The sequence below is a fragment of the Endocarpon pusillum genome (assembly GCF_000464535.1).
Source record: "Endocarpon pusillum Z07020 unplaced genomic scaffold scaffold344, whole genome shotgun sequence".
Classification (NCBI taxonomy): Eukaryota; Fungi; Ascomycota; class Eurotiomycetes; order Verrucariales; family Verrucariaceae; genus Endocarpon; species Endocarpon pusillum.
The window spans coordinates 20,197-33,022 of NW_006916325.1; the positions used below are offsets into that span (position 1 = coordinate 20,197).

A 12,826-nucleotide genomic window follows, 5' to 3' on the forward strand; every position below is an offset into this window, starting at 1 on the left:
CTTTTGGAAGAAAGAAGTTCGGCACCTTTGCGCTGTAGTTCGATCATCGACGTCCCCATTTCGTAAGAGTCCTTGGGGAAGTGAGTCGCATCAGGAAGTCGCCAGAGCTTAGCCCACAGACTTGAAACTCAGATGTAATTCAACGATCATAGTAAATGCGACACATCCTTTCTCTCTTAATGCTATCTGGTCAATGACTGCAGCAAGTCGACTGGAAGAGGTGCTGGCTGATCTGACTGCAAGTCATTGTTCTGCGGAGGGAACATTGGTTCCCCGCGGGTACGCCCGTGTTTGTGGCGCATGAGTTTCCTACATACAGAATTGCCCATTCTTTGGTGACATCGTCACTCCAAAAATTGGGTATTTCTGTCGCGGCTCCGTCTTGCCTATCGACACACTACATCTAGCCCACCATAAAGGTGTTGCTTTATCCTCCATCGTTCTTTACAGATCTTAAAGGTGTAATGCAAGCATGGCCAGGCCAAAATGGTCCATGCTTCCTCTGCTCCCTGCGATATTTCGCCCGTTGGACACTCAGGTCATCCAACCAGCGTGGCTTCGCGACGTCGTCGGAAAACTCACGGAATCGAGTACACGAAAGAATTTCGAAAGGTCGATGGAAGGATTCAATTCTATCAACATTGGAAGGCGGGCCTCGAGAAGCTAATGGCAATACTCGAAATGGTCGAGATCGACAGCTACAATCCTCTGGTGAAGCAATTCGCAGAACGAAATCTGGCGGCCTCGTGCTTCGTATGGAGGGAAGTGGCAAACCCGCTGCCGAGTTAGAACTTCAGAGCCTGAAGCAAACTCTTCGAGACGGAAAAACGCCAGACGGCGTTGAGTCTGGGTATGCGGAGTTGGACCCGGAGCTCAAATACTTCGACAGCTTCGAAGCGAAAGTCACGAAATGCTTTGAGAAGCAAGATAGAATGAACGGAAATTTAGACATCACAAACCCCTTAAGAGTCTCTCTGTTGCAGGCATTCGTACGAGGCGGACGCGCCGAGCTGAGAAAAGCACTTCTTTTTGCTTACGTCGATCACATCCTTCAATCTGGGGAGAAGCGAAGCGGAAGTTCATCGACTCCAAAGCATCTGGACTTGAGGTATCCAACCGAATGGTATCTCCATGCCAGGGCAATACAAAGGGAAATACATCTACATGTTGGCCCAACAAACTCTGGCAAGACGTATCATGCCTTGAAACGATTGGAAGAGTCAGGTAATGGCATTTACGCAGGGCCTTTGAGGCTCCTCGCGCATGAAGTTTACAGCCGCTTCAAGAACAAAGGGACGCCCTGCGATCTTGTTACGGGTGATGACGTACGACTGGCAGAAGGAGGAGGCGCCTTGCTTTCCAGCCATACGGTTGAAATGGTTGATTGTGGAAAGTCTGTTGACGTTGCTGTTATCGATGAAATCCAGATGCTTGCGAACAAGGATCGCGGCTGGGCCTGGACTCGTGCTCTCCTAGGAACAAAAGCGAAGGAGCTTCATCTCTGTGGCGAGACAAGAGTGGTACCCCTGATCCGAGAATTGGCTGCCTCTATGGGCGATACATTGCATATCCATCATTATGACCGACTAAATCCGTTGAAGGCAATGAGCAAGAGTCTTAAGGGAAACCTAAAAAGTCTTCGTCGTGGTGATTGTATTGTATGCTTTTCCGTGCTAGGAATTCATGCTATGAAGAAGCAAATCGAACTTGACACTGGTCGGAGAGTTGCAATTGTGTATGGCAGCTTGCCGCCAGAGATTCGGGCACAGCAAGCTGCCTTGTTCAATGACCCTAGCAACGACTATGATTTCCTGGTTGCGAGCGACGCCATTGGCATGGGTCTGAATCTGTAAGTATTTTGCACAACATGATCATATACTGGTAGTCTGATTGACCGGGTTCTAGGAGCATAAAGCGCATCATCTTCGAAACCATCTTGAAAATGGATGGTGAGAAACGAGTGAAGCTATCTATTTCACAGATCAAGCAAATTGCCGGTAGAGCAGGCCGCTATCGCACTGCCAATCAAGATGACCAAGAAGATGGTGCAGAGACGAAGATCATTGACTCTCAGGATTCACGAGTCACGTCTTTCAAAGGCAGTGTCAAGCAAAGCAACGTGGGCCTTGTTACCTGTCTCGACGAGAGAGATTTATTTGACATACAAACAGCGCTCAACACCGAGCCTGATCCTATCAAAGCAGCCGGAATCCAGCCACCTCTTGAACACATAAATTCATTTGCCAAAGTTCTACCACCAGGCACCCCATTCGAGTACATCATACAACGCCTAGACAGTGAGGTCATGCTTCATTCGCGGTATTTCCTGTGTAAATTAGGGGATCGGAGGAGAATTGCAACTCTTCTTGACAAAGTCAGAGGACTCACCGTTGTGCAGAGCTGTGTTTTCACTGCGGCTCCGGTAGACACAAAGTCAGAGCTTGGAAAGAAGGTTATCAAGGCTCTGGCTCGCTGCGTGGCGAATCGGACTGCAGTGACTGTGGTCGATATCACGGAGATCCCATTGGATATTCTCGACTTGCCTCTCTCAGGGCGCCGGGAGTATCTAGTCAACCTCGAGCTACTCCACAAATCCTTGATACTCTTTCTTTGGTTATCCTATCGCTTTACCAACATCTTCCTCGATAGGGAGATGGCAACTCGGGCAAAGGAGATGGTGGAGGAGAAAATCAATACGGCTCTACTCGAGTTTTCTGCAAATCCAAAACTCAGGAGTAAGGTGCTCCAGATGAGGCATGCCAAGCCTGACGAGGAAGTTTCTGGTGACTCTCCTGACGGTTCCCAAGAAGAGACATCGGAAGGGATGATGTCAGGCCCAGTGGAAGAAGATCTGACGAAAAGCTTTAGCGAGCTGTCTGCGCTACCGGTGAACTGGGAGAATCCAACACCGAGCGATGAATGGGATCCAAATGCCGAAAGGTTAGCCATCGAGCAGCCCGCGGCGGCTCAACCATGATTCCACGACTACCGCTCCCCTCGCGGAAAAGCGCCGAAAGGGCTTATTCAAATAATATGTATTTTCCCATGACCTCGGATGTCTAGCCACATGTCTCAGCAAAGCTCCTTACCATCACCACAATCTGTGAGTCCCTCAACCACATAATCTTTAAGAACAGTCAGTTTTGCCTTGCCTCGTTTGGCGCTGTCATCACGTACCATATAGCTAGTTGCCTGGAAGCTGTCCGTCGAGCAGAAACTGATATGCTCACCCTAGGGCGCCTGCCACTCGGCTCAATGCTGGTTCCAGCCGTGGTATAATGGAGGTCTCTGGACTATCTCCGCGCGACACTCATCCCATTCCGGCTTCTGGGATTGTAAAACTATACTGTACAGTAGAGAAGAAGCAGCCTCCTTGCTCTGCATCAACAGAGCAGGTTTTGGAGGCCACATTATACATACCTCCTCCGTGGTTATTGCAGCTGCTGTTACTCAAGTGATCATTTTCTGTAGCAAATCCCTGACAAATATCGGGGGACCTCAGAGTGGAAGATGGATAGCGCCCTATGTCTCTTCTCATTAATGAACCTCGCTGGTCACAACGCTCTAGTCTGCTCTGCTCTGCTCCGCTTCACTTCACTGTACTCTGTTTCTTCTCCAGTATGTTATCTAGTGATCTACGGAGTACTCTCATGCTCTCCTCTCTACCCTCATCCGCAGCTACAGGTCAGCTTGGACCCTGCCAAGACCTGGAGAAAGAGCTTCAATTAAGTTACAGTGAATGGAAGCACTCTTACAGTACATATATGCTAGGTTACAAGCATTCATCGAATTGCCTTTGTAACGGAAAGCTGGCAGTGAATTCGTCTCTGCGGCTCAGCCTTTCAACGTTGGGAGATGACTTGCACTAGATAAATCTCGCACTTTGAAACCCTCTCATCATGGCCTCAGAATTCATTGGCTACACCATCGTTGTCACCTTGAAGTCCCCACCTCCTACAAAACAGCTACAGGGCATAGTGGCTGATGTTGTCGAGCAACAGCTAGTTCTCGAGAACGGTATGGAAGTGCCTTGCTGTGATGCAATGGCTGACGTGGGCAGTCACTCTTTTGTGGAACGGCCAACACCTCCCTTTGCACCGCATTGATTCTTCAGTCATTGCGGACCTGGAAGTTGTAGCACAGCAGCAAAATGCTTTTGCAGGCTCGGAGAATATCCATCCTGCACACCAGCGAACACAGGACTCTGAAGCGCCTGATGTATCTGCTCCGGAACCCTTTATCGATCCTGCCATCTTGAGCTTCACCAAACCTCCAATTGATACTCGCACAATCTCTGCAGACAGTCACCCATCTCAACATCTCCAACCAGACATCATTTCTCCTGTGATGATTGCGGATAGCATCAAACAAAGCCCTGTCAGCGTGGTTCACCATGAAAACAGTTTCGTGTCTACAAGAACTACGCTATCGGGTTCTGCGGCTTGGGTGCCAGCAGCCAAGTCGCCGAGGCGAAGCGAAAGGAGAGACTCTACCGCAACGGCGACGCTGACCAAACCCTTCGATCACATGGCTCTGAAGGAAGAGGATCCTGATTTGGCTGGCCCCTCAGCAAAAGGGATTTCTTCCCTGCGGGGAACTGCAAGGAAGAACAGGCGCGGAGTAACCCGGAAAGCAAAGGATCATATTTCTGAAAGTACAGCAGGTCTGAATGACGCCAGCCACGCGGAGAGTCCACAGACAGCGCTGAAGAAAGCTGCTGGGAAGAGCAAAGGTTGGCGGCAGACACCACTTGTCGAGGAAGCAACAACACTCCAAGCTGAGCCTAAGACAAGGCGTCCGAAACACCAATCTCGAAAGTCCTATCTGGAAGACACCAATGGCTGGGCCACGGAGGATGCAACTGACATTCAAGACCTGGGAGAATTTGACTTCGAGCATAATCTATCCAAGTTCGATAAGCGTCAGGTTTTTGACGACATACGCAGAGACGACACCACCGCGGACGGCGACCGCCTGTTCAGCTATAATCGCGTAGTCAGACCAGGCACAAATGGGGGACGCAATCTTCATCATACGGAAAACGTGCTGGACCTACCAACTCCAAAAGCCAACACCTGGAAAAGCGAGGCCGGCGAGACAGAAGACGAGTTACTTGAAGAACATTATAGCAGTGGTCGAGCTTCGCGGAGAGATGGCTCTCGACGGCCACCACCATCAGGAAAAAGCACATTGATTCCCAGCAAGGCTTCTGCAACAGCCTCACCTCTTGATGGCTCCGCCTCATCTTTTCGGGCTTCTCTTCGACTAGCCTCTACCAACAAGCCTTGTACCCACATCCCTCCCCTCCAAATGCTAGAGATAGAGCAACTGTGTACCTCCGAGCTTGGTCTAGGTGATGAGCTCCTCACTGAAAATGCTGGCCGCGGTATTGCTGAAGCAGCCCTCACCCTACCACCACACCTGCCTCCCAGTCCAACAATTCTCTTCTTAGTGGGAAACCACAAATCCGGGTCCCGCGCCGTAGCAGCAGCTCGACACCTCCGCAACCGCAACATCCGAGTCACCATCTGCGTTCTGGGCGGTGAGCGTGAAAACATGTTCCTGGAGAGCGTAAAAAGACAACTAGACGTCTACCGCAAAAGTGGCGGTTGGACAGTTCGATGGGATGAATTCCAATCCAAACTCTCGTCAGAAACATCTCCACATGATTTGATAGTCGATGCTCTGCTAGGCATGCACGTCACCTTCTCCGAACTCCGCACCGACGACCAAGCCATCGCATTCGAGATGATTCGCTGGGCCAATCGATCAGCCGCTCCTATTCTTTCGGTCGATATACCTTCCGGTATGAACGCCTCAAACGGGGAAGTCACCGTCGTAGATTCCTCCCCACTGATAATTCACGCTACCTTCATCGCGTGCCTGGGCGCACCCAAGAGTGGTCTCGTTGCCGCATTGGGGACGGGTGAGGGACGCAGCCATGATTGGAAGCTTAGCGTTGTAGATATTGGGATCAGTAATGTGGCATGGAAGAAATATGGGACGAGGAGGAGGCATGGGGTCGATTTCGGGAGGGAGTGGGTCGTCAATCTGAAGTTTGTTGCTGCTGGTGGTGGTGGTGGTGGTGGTGGTGGTGGTGGTGGTGCAGCTGCTCCCACTACCATCGGAGCAGGTGTTGGTGAATTTGATGGGGCTTGACAAAGGAATCCAAGTCGGTAAAACGGAGTTGGTGGCAATGAGCTTTTGCTTCGACACACATATGATACTATGCTTATCTTATTCCATCTGCAGCGTTTGAGCGAGCAAGCACAGTCCGGGATGGGAATGGGGAGGGAAGGATCCGGAGCAGCGAAGGCAAAAATACTCGCCACATCAACTGATTGTATCAACACATCCGCGGCGTTTCAATTAAGCTACTATCCAGATACACACTACTACTACTACTACTACTACTACTACTACTACTACTACTACTACTACTACTACTACTACTACTACTACTACTACTACTACTACTACTACTACTACTACTACTACTACTACTACTACTACTACTACTACTACTACTACTACTACTACTACTACTACTACTACTACTACTACTACTACGAAAATGCAGATATACATCTTATCCGAGGACTAATTAACACGTCGATCACACCACAGCCAGAAAAACCATATCCAAGCTGTAGATGAGAAAAACAAGACGTCGATGATAGTAACGATAGATGATGCGTAAGAGAGAGTCGTAGACCTTTCATTTCCCATCGAAGTTTCGGAGATCGCCTGCTGCTCAGTATATACAAGTTGCCCGTACGTTAGCACAAGCTTTATGGACTGGCCGTTTATATCCGTGTAATGGATAGGATACAAAGTTCAACATCTAATATCATCTGAACGTGACGACCAGTGAATGGTATACACATGGACCGTTTCCACACCGCGCCGGAGGCGTCGAGATGCAAGTCCGACACCGGTCCAACACGTACGCTAGGCAAACTCCTGCATGAGCCTCTCGGCCTCATCGTCGTCGTCATACTCTTCCTCCCGCCCCTCCACAGATCCCTTCTCATACTCGCTCGCCGAAAGGCCTTGAACCCTCTCGCCCTTCTTTCCCTGTACATGCGAAATGCTGACCAGTTGATCATAGAAGGTGACGACCTTGGGATGCACCATCACCTTCTTAGCATCGAACCTCGTCACCTGCAGGCCCTGCTGCGTGGTAGCCCGGCTCAACGCCACGTACGCCTGGCCCTTCTCAAACACCCTTCCCAGATCCACCTTGACCCGCTCCAGCGTCTGTCCCTGCGCCTTGTGGATCGACAGCGCCCAAGCGAGAATGAGCGGGATCTGCTGGCGTTTGGCCTGGATCTCGCCATTGGGTAGTTCGGATTTCCATTCTTCCGGCTGCACGATGATTTCGCGGAAGCTGCCGTCCGATAGTTGAAAACACACGACGGGAAACAGTTTCCCGCGGCCTGAAGTTCCGTTCTTGTAGACGGCAGCGTGGATCTTCTCGCGCATCTTGCGGAATTGGGCGTCATCTGGCGATCGGCCGTCGCGGTAGGCAGCGTCAAATTCTTCGGCGTGCTCTTTGGAGTAGGCGAACATTTCGAGGTCAGAGAAGCGGACAACTTTGCCGAGAGAGCCGTTGACGAGATTTTGGTCGAAATTCTTGATCAGCATTACTTGCGCGCCCTTTTTCAACTGGAGTTCTTTGGGCGCCATGAAGTATTTCAAGATTCTTTCGCGCACAGCGAGGTCCATCACACCGCTATCTTCGGCGGTGTAGGTCATGGTTTCGCCGGACAGCATTTTCATCTTGTTGTTGTTTGCGTAATCGACTTCGGCACGCGTGGGGAATCTGCACAAACATCAGCTTCATCGCAGTAAGCTTTTTACAAAGCGAAGCCTTACAGTTCGGTAGCCTCGAGATTGTCGGTGAAGTTGAGAGGCCGTGAGAGACTCTGGAACGCTCTGATCGATGCTGGCGTTAAGCGTCCCAGTCTCATCTGGTTGAGCATTTCGGCAAATGTAGCGTCCTTCTGACGAAAGACATGTGTTAGGAGAATGGTGTGCTCAATGCAGGTATTCCATGTTGCAGCATCGAAAGAAAACTTTGCCGCACGGTCTTTTTCGGGCACCGGGGGCAGTTGAAAGAAATCTCCCGTGACAACAAGCTGAATTCCACCAAACGGCGAACCATTGTTCCGTATTATACGAGCCACTTGTTCCAGCTTGTCAAACAGATCACCGTCGATCATGGAGACTTCATCAATGATTAGTACCTTCGTCCGTATCCATCTTTGTCTTGTTTTCGGTGTTCTCCGAATCTTCTTCAGCAACTCCGTGGCTGGCTCTTTCCCTAGGCCAATACCAGCGAAGCTATGTAGGGTAGTCCCGTCGATATTGACAGCAGCGAGTCCCGTGGAGGCTGTTACCGCCAGTCGATCGGGCTCCTTGTTGTATTTATTTCGCAGTTTGTTGATGATTGATCTCATCAAGACTGATTTACCTGTGCCTGCTGAGCCCGTAAAGAAAATGCTCTTTCCTTCATCCACCACAGCAGTCAAGATAGCCTTTTGTTCCTCACTCAAGAAAATCTTGGGCAAAGCAGTAACAGCTGCGGGCTTCTCATCCGGCATATCGCCCTGCTTCGAAGTTGTAGCACGAGAGTTGTTGATCTTGCGCAATTCTCTCTGCTCCGCTTTCATAGCCGAAGCCGTCTTGTTCCAGGGATATGGTGAGCCATCAGGTTTCTTTGAGGGAAAGGGAGCGAGCGACTTGTCGTTTCCCTGCTTGTCGAGCCAGGGCACAGTCCTTCGCTTGCTCGGTGGGTGGGGATGGTGATGCTCAGGTGGCGATGATGACCAGGGAACTGGAGCACTGCTCGACGGTGGGCGATTCGTGTCTGTCGGTTGCGAAGGTAAAGACGGGTAGATTATCTCGGGGCTCACTTTAGGGAGGGTTGGATATGTAACCGCTGGGCCATTGACGGTAAGGTCAATTGCAGCATCGTCGTCAAAGTCGTTCTCATTCAAGAACTGGGTCGAGCCATGCAAAGCTCCGAGGCTGCCAGTATTGCTGATGGTTCTTTCGAATTTTCGCTTGGTTGTTCCCGAAGGCTTCTGCAAGTTGGGAGGAGAGGGTCTTGTTTGGAGAGGTTGCTGCTGCTTCTTCCCAGCTGCTGGTGGGGCATTTATTCCAGAGTACGAGTACTGCTGCACAGCTTTGCTGAACATATTGCAGGATTGGGTCGCGGAGGAAGATATTAACCAAGCATTGGTACTCGAAACATAGGCAATGCGCCTGAGGACGAGCATACAATGAGCTGGTTGAGACGTTGTGTTGCAAGGCCGTTCTGTATATTATGATTACCCCTACTAGTACTTACGCGATTTTCCGTCGGGCAGGCACGTGTCGTTTGCACAACTTGGTCCAGCTAATGATTTTAGTTTCAATTTCAATGTCCGCTGCAGTGGGACTAAGACAGACCTTGGCACGCTTAATCTTGACACTCGTACTAGTACCAAGTAGGTTAGGCTCTAGTCTCTGGACGCTTGACTCTGCAGGCGACTTCCTGGAGTACCTCGGTCTCATATTCTTAGATATTGACCAATGACCAATGCAGCTGAATCTTGAACCGGTAGATTGCTATTTTCAATGCTAGCACGGCCAGCTTGAGGCTGTTGAATCATTCAATATATGAGAGTGCACACTTAGTTGGCCCGACTACTCTATCCAGGTCCAGGGCTGACTTTGTACCCGATGGTCTCTCACCGCATTCCAACATCGATCACTATGGCCTGCGCCAGGAACCCACTGTCGACCTGGACGTGACCAAGCTGTCATCTGATGAGCTCACTCCACCCTGTCTCTAGAGATTTGGACTATTTATCTGAACTTCGTGACTGCTGGAATGAAACCATTGTGCACTGTAACTGGTCAGTACTTCGTACGAATGCCGGTGGACACGAGTATCATAATCTGCGTTTACGACTAACACCGCAGACTGATTCAGTGGCACAAATTCCATGAGCGACAACGTCTGCGATTGTAAGACAGGGTAATGTTGGGAATGGGGCGAGGGAGCGGTTATTTACGCGGAGCGAGAAATAGAGAAACCTCACGAGGTGTGATATAGAGACCTTTTAATTTTCCGCAAAATCAAAAGATTTTGCTAGTCCCGGTTCTTTCTACGTGACACTTCAAGGATACATGTGCAGTGGCCTCAAACCAACGAAAGGATATTGGGCAGGTCCCACCCCTTCTTTGAGGTTTTGGAAGCAGAAAGATACCAAGGCTTGAAAGGGATTTGCTGGCCGCACAGCCCGCGTCTGTGGTGGTAGACCTCAAACATTGTGCATAGCGGAGGACTAATTACGACTTCGGGATTTTTAGGACTCACAACAAAGATAGTAACAAATGTCTAGCAGACCGAGAGCGGGGAGCTTGCATGGCATTGCACAGGAAGGAAAATACTTGAAGCACGATACAATTTTCACTCGAGGGCTATGGAGAAGCTCGATCGAACCTTGACCTTGATAACATTACATCGGTCGATCCGCCCTTTGAACCTTTGAAACACTCTCCGCAGCAGCTTTTTGAGGCATCGCCCTGTGATTAAGCACCATTCATCGAGAGCACCACCCATTCGTTCCTGATCCCACTAATACTCATCATGGTCCATCAGCTTGTTCAGTCCGTTGATTGTGTTGGCATGGCAAGCAAGCAAGCAGGATGTTGTAGTTAACCTTGATAGCCCGCGTAGCCGTTGCCGAAGCCGTGACCCTGTCCTTGACCCTGATTCCAACCTGGATTAGGTGCCGGCTGACCACGTCCATACCCACCAGCGCTTCCTGGCATTTGACCGTAACCCTGGGTGGGCATAGGTTGTCCTCCATAGGGAGATGGCTGAGCATCCCATCCTCCACGACCGCCTGGGCTAGGACCTGGTAGAGTCAGCTAAGCAAGCGTGTGGTCAAAGCATAAGTCTTTCGTTACCTTGAGGTGTCATGGGACCACCAGGGCCAGCTGGACCACCGTACTGAGGAAAGCCGCCATAGGGAGATGGTTGAGCGCTGTATGCACTTGCTGGAGCCGCCGGAGCTTGGGGAGAATAGGCGTCGAATTGTCCAGTAGGAGGACGATCCTTGCCCCACTAAGGTATAATAAGTCTTTCTAGTTCCAGACGTCGGGGTGATGTCATACTTACGGAGCACTTGAGAGGACGGCCATTCACATTGTAGCCAGAGAGTTGACAGATTGCCATGGCGGCGTTCTCGTGAGTGTCCATCTTGACGAATGCGAAGCCACGGTCTGACTGGAATCGGGTCTCAACAACGTAACCAAAGTTCTGGAACAATGGGACAAGGTCGTTCTGAGTGGTGTAAGGTGTCAGATTTCCAACGTAACAAGTAGTCTGCCATTGAGGAGTTTGCTGAACAACCATATCGTACGACTGAACACCATGAGTGGGAAAGTGATGATGTCCGAAGGGGGTTGTTGGAGTCATGCCCATCGCTGCCATCGCTTGTTGTTGAGAGATCGAAGGTTGGCCCTTTTGATTAGCCCAGTTGCAGCGAATAGCACGTGATCCAAGCCATTCACCGTCCATCGATGCGAGAGCCTTCTCAGCATCAGGGCGCTCACGGAATGCGACGAAGCCATAGCCACGAGATCGACCAGTCTTCATATCCCACATCACACGAGCCTCGGAGACACTACCAAAAACAGAGAAAGCCTGGAGAAGGACTTCATCGTTGACCTCGTTGGACAGATCTCCTACGAAAATGTGGAAGTGGTTGGAAGTGTCCTCTTTGTTCGAAGCATTAGATTGGTACGCCCAGTTGACACGAATTTCCTGCAGCTGTAAGCAAAAGCCACAAGATACGTGCATTTTTTTTGTGTGACCTACCGATTGATGAACTCGACGACCGTTGAGAGTAGACATCGCTCTTTCTGCCGCACCTGGATCGTCGTATTCGACGAATCCGTAGTTCAGGCCTTTGCTCTGGAACTGTGACTGGTCGGTTAGCTTTTCAGGTCAGCTTTGGAGACAAATCTGAGTAGATTAGAGGTTTGTGTGAAAGACGCATTCTTCAGTAAACACTGTGGAGTGGGCGCTAAGAATTACACGCTCAAGCCAAGGCAGCGCTCTCAAGCTAGCTTATGTTCAGGAGTGTAGGTACGACTAGCTTCGGAGAGGTTCATGCTCTCAGGCTTCCGCAACTTACATTCTTGTCTGGAATGATTTTCACGCTTTGGACGTGGCCTGTCGTCTCAAAGATTTGCTTGAGCACTTCCTCCGTGACCCGTGGATCGAGTCCTCCAACGTACAGTGCTCTCTTGTTGGGCTCGGGTGCAGCGCGGCGCACAAACCCTCCAGAGCTGGTAGGCGATAGGATATCACCGGACATCGGAGATGCCATGGCTGTGGGAATCGGATTATTGTTCTGAGGTATGACAACTGGAGGCAGAGGCGGTGGTGGCATGTGTGGATTCATCTGACCATTCATAGAAGTTGGGTCATATGATTGTTGTCCTGGAGCACCTGCCGTGCTTGATGGTGGAGGAGGCAGAGATGCTAAACCTGAAGGTGGTGCGTTCTCAGCCATTTTGAGCAGGCCCGAGAACTAAGAAAAAACCGGTGTTGTGTTGGAGCTGAAGAAATTGAAGAACACAGCGCATCCACTGCGGCTATGTCGCCCAAAAAGGGAAATCGAATCAAATCGCGAGAGAAATTCCTCCAATAATCGAGGTCGTATATTTTTTGCAATGGAGCAGTACAACACGCTGCGGAGCTGGAGAGGCAAGCGGACTCGATCGTACAAGGAAAGTCGTTGAAATACTCGGAACAAGATGT

At 50.3% G+C, this 12,826-nt stretch overlaps 4 protein-coding genes across 4 annotated transcripts; 2 read left to right on the forward strand and 2 right to left on the reverse strand.

The window, feature by feature from the left end:
• Positions 1-464: 464 nt before the first annotated feature.
• EPUS_00463 (uncharacterized protein) lies at positions 465-2,977 on the forward strand (the record flags this gene model as incomplete). The annotated part of the gene is made up of 2 exons (XM_007804492.1): positions 465-1,849; positions 1,906-2,977. 2 exons carry the CDS (start codon positions 465-467, stop codon positions 2,975-2,977), a joined length of 2,457 nt encoding a protein of 818 aa, XP_007802683.1.
• Positions 2,978-3,899: 922 nt separating this feature from the next.
• EPUS_00464 (uncharacterized protein) lies at positions 3,900-6,159 on the forward strand (the record flags this gene model as incomplete). The annotated part of the gene is made up of 2 exons (XM_007804493.1): positions 3,900-4,017; positions 4,061-6,159. 2 exons carry the CDS (start codon positions 3,900-3,902, stop codon positions 6,157-6,159), a joined length of 2,217 nt encoding a protein of 738 aa, XP_007802684.1.
• Positions 6,160-6,951: 792 nt separating this feature from the next.
• On the reverse strand, positions 6,952-9,203 carry EPUS_00465 (uncharacterized protein; the record flags this gene model as incomplete). The annotated part of the gene is made up of 2 exons (XM_007804494.1): positions 6,952-7,825; positions 7,879-9,203. The coding sequence occupies 2 exons, from the start codon at positions 9,201-9,203 to the stop codon at positions 6,952-6,954; spliced, it is 2,199 nt and encodes a 732-aa protein (XP_007802685.1).
• Positions 9,204-10,710: 1,507 nt separating this feature from the next.
• EPUS_00466 (uncharacterized protein) lies at positions 10,711-12,578 on the reverse strand (the record flags this gene model as incomplete). Its single annotated transcript, XM_007804495.1, has 5 exons — positions 10,711-10,913; positions 10,966-11,122; positions 11,177-11,830; positions 11,879-11,980; positions 12,198-12,578. The coding sequence occupies 5 exons, from the start codon at positions 12,576-12,578 to the stop codon at positions 10,711-10,713; spliced, it is 1,497 nt and encodes a 498-aa protein (XP_007802686.1).
• Between the last annotated feature and the right edge of the window lie 248 nt (positions 12,579-12,826).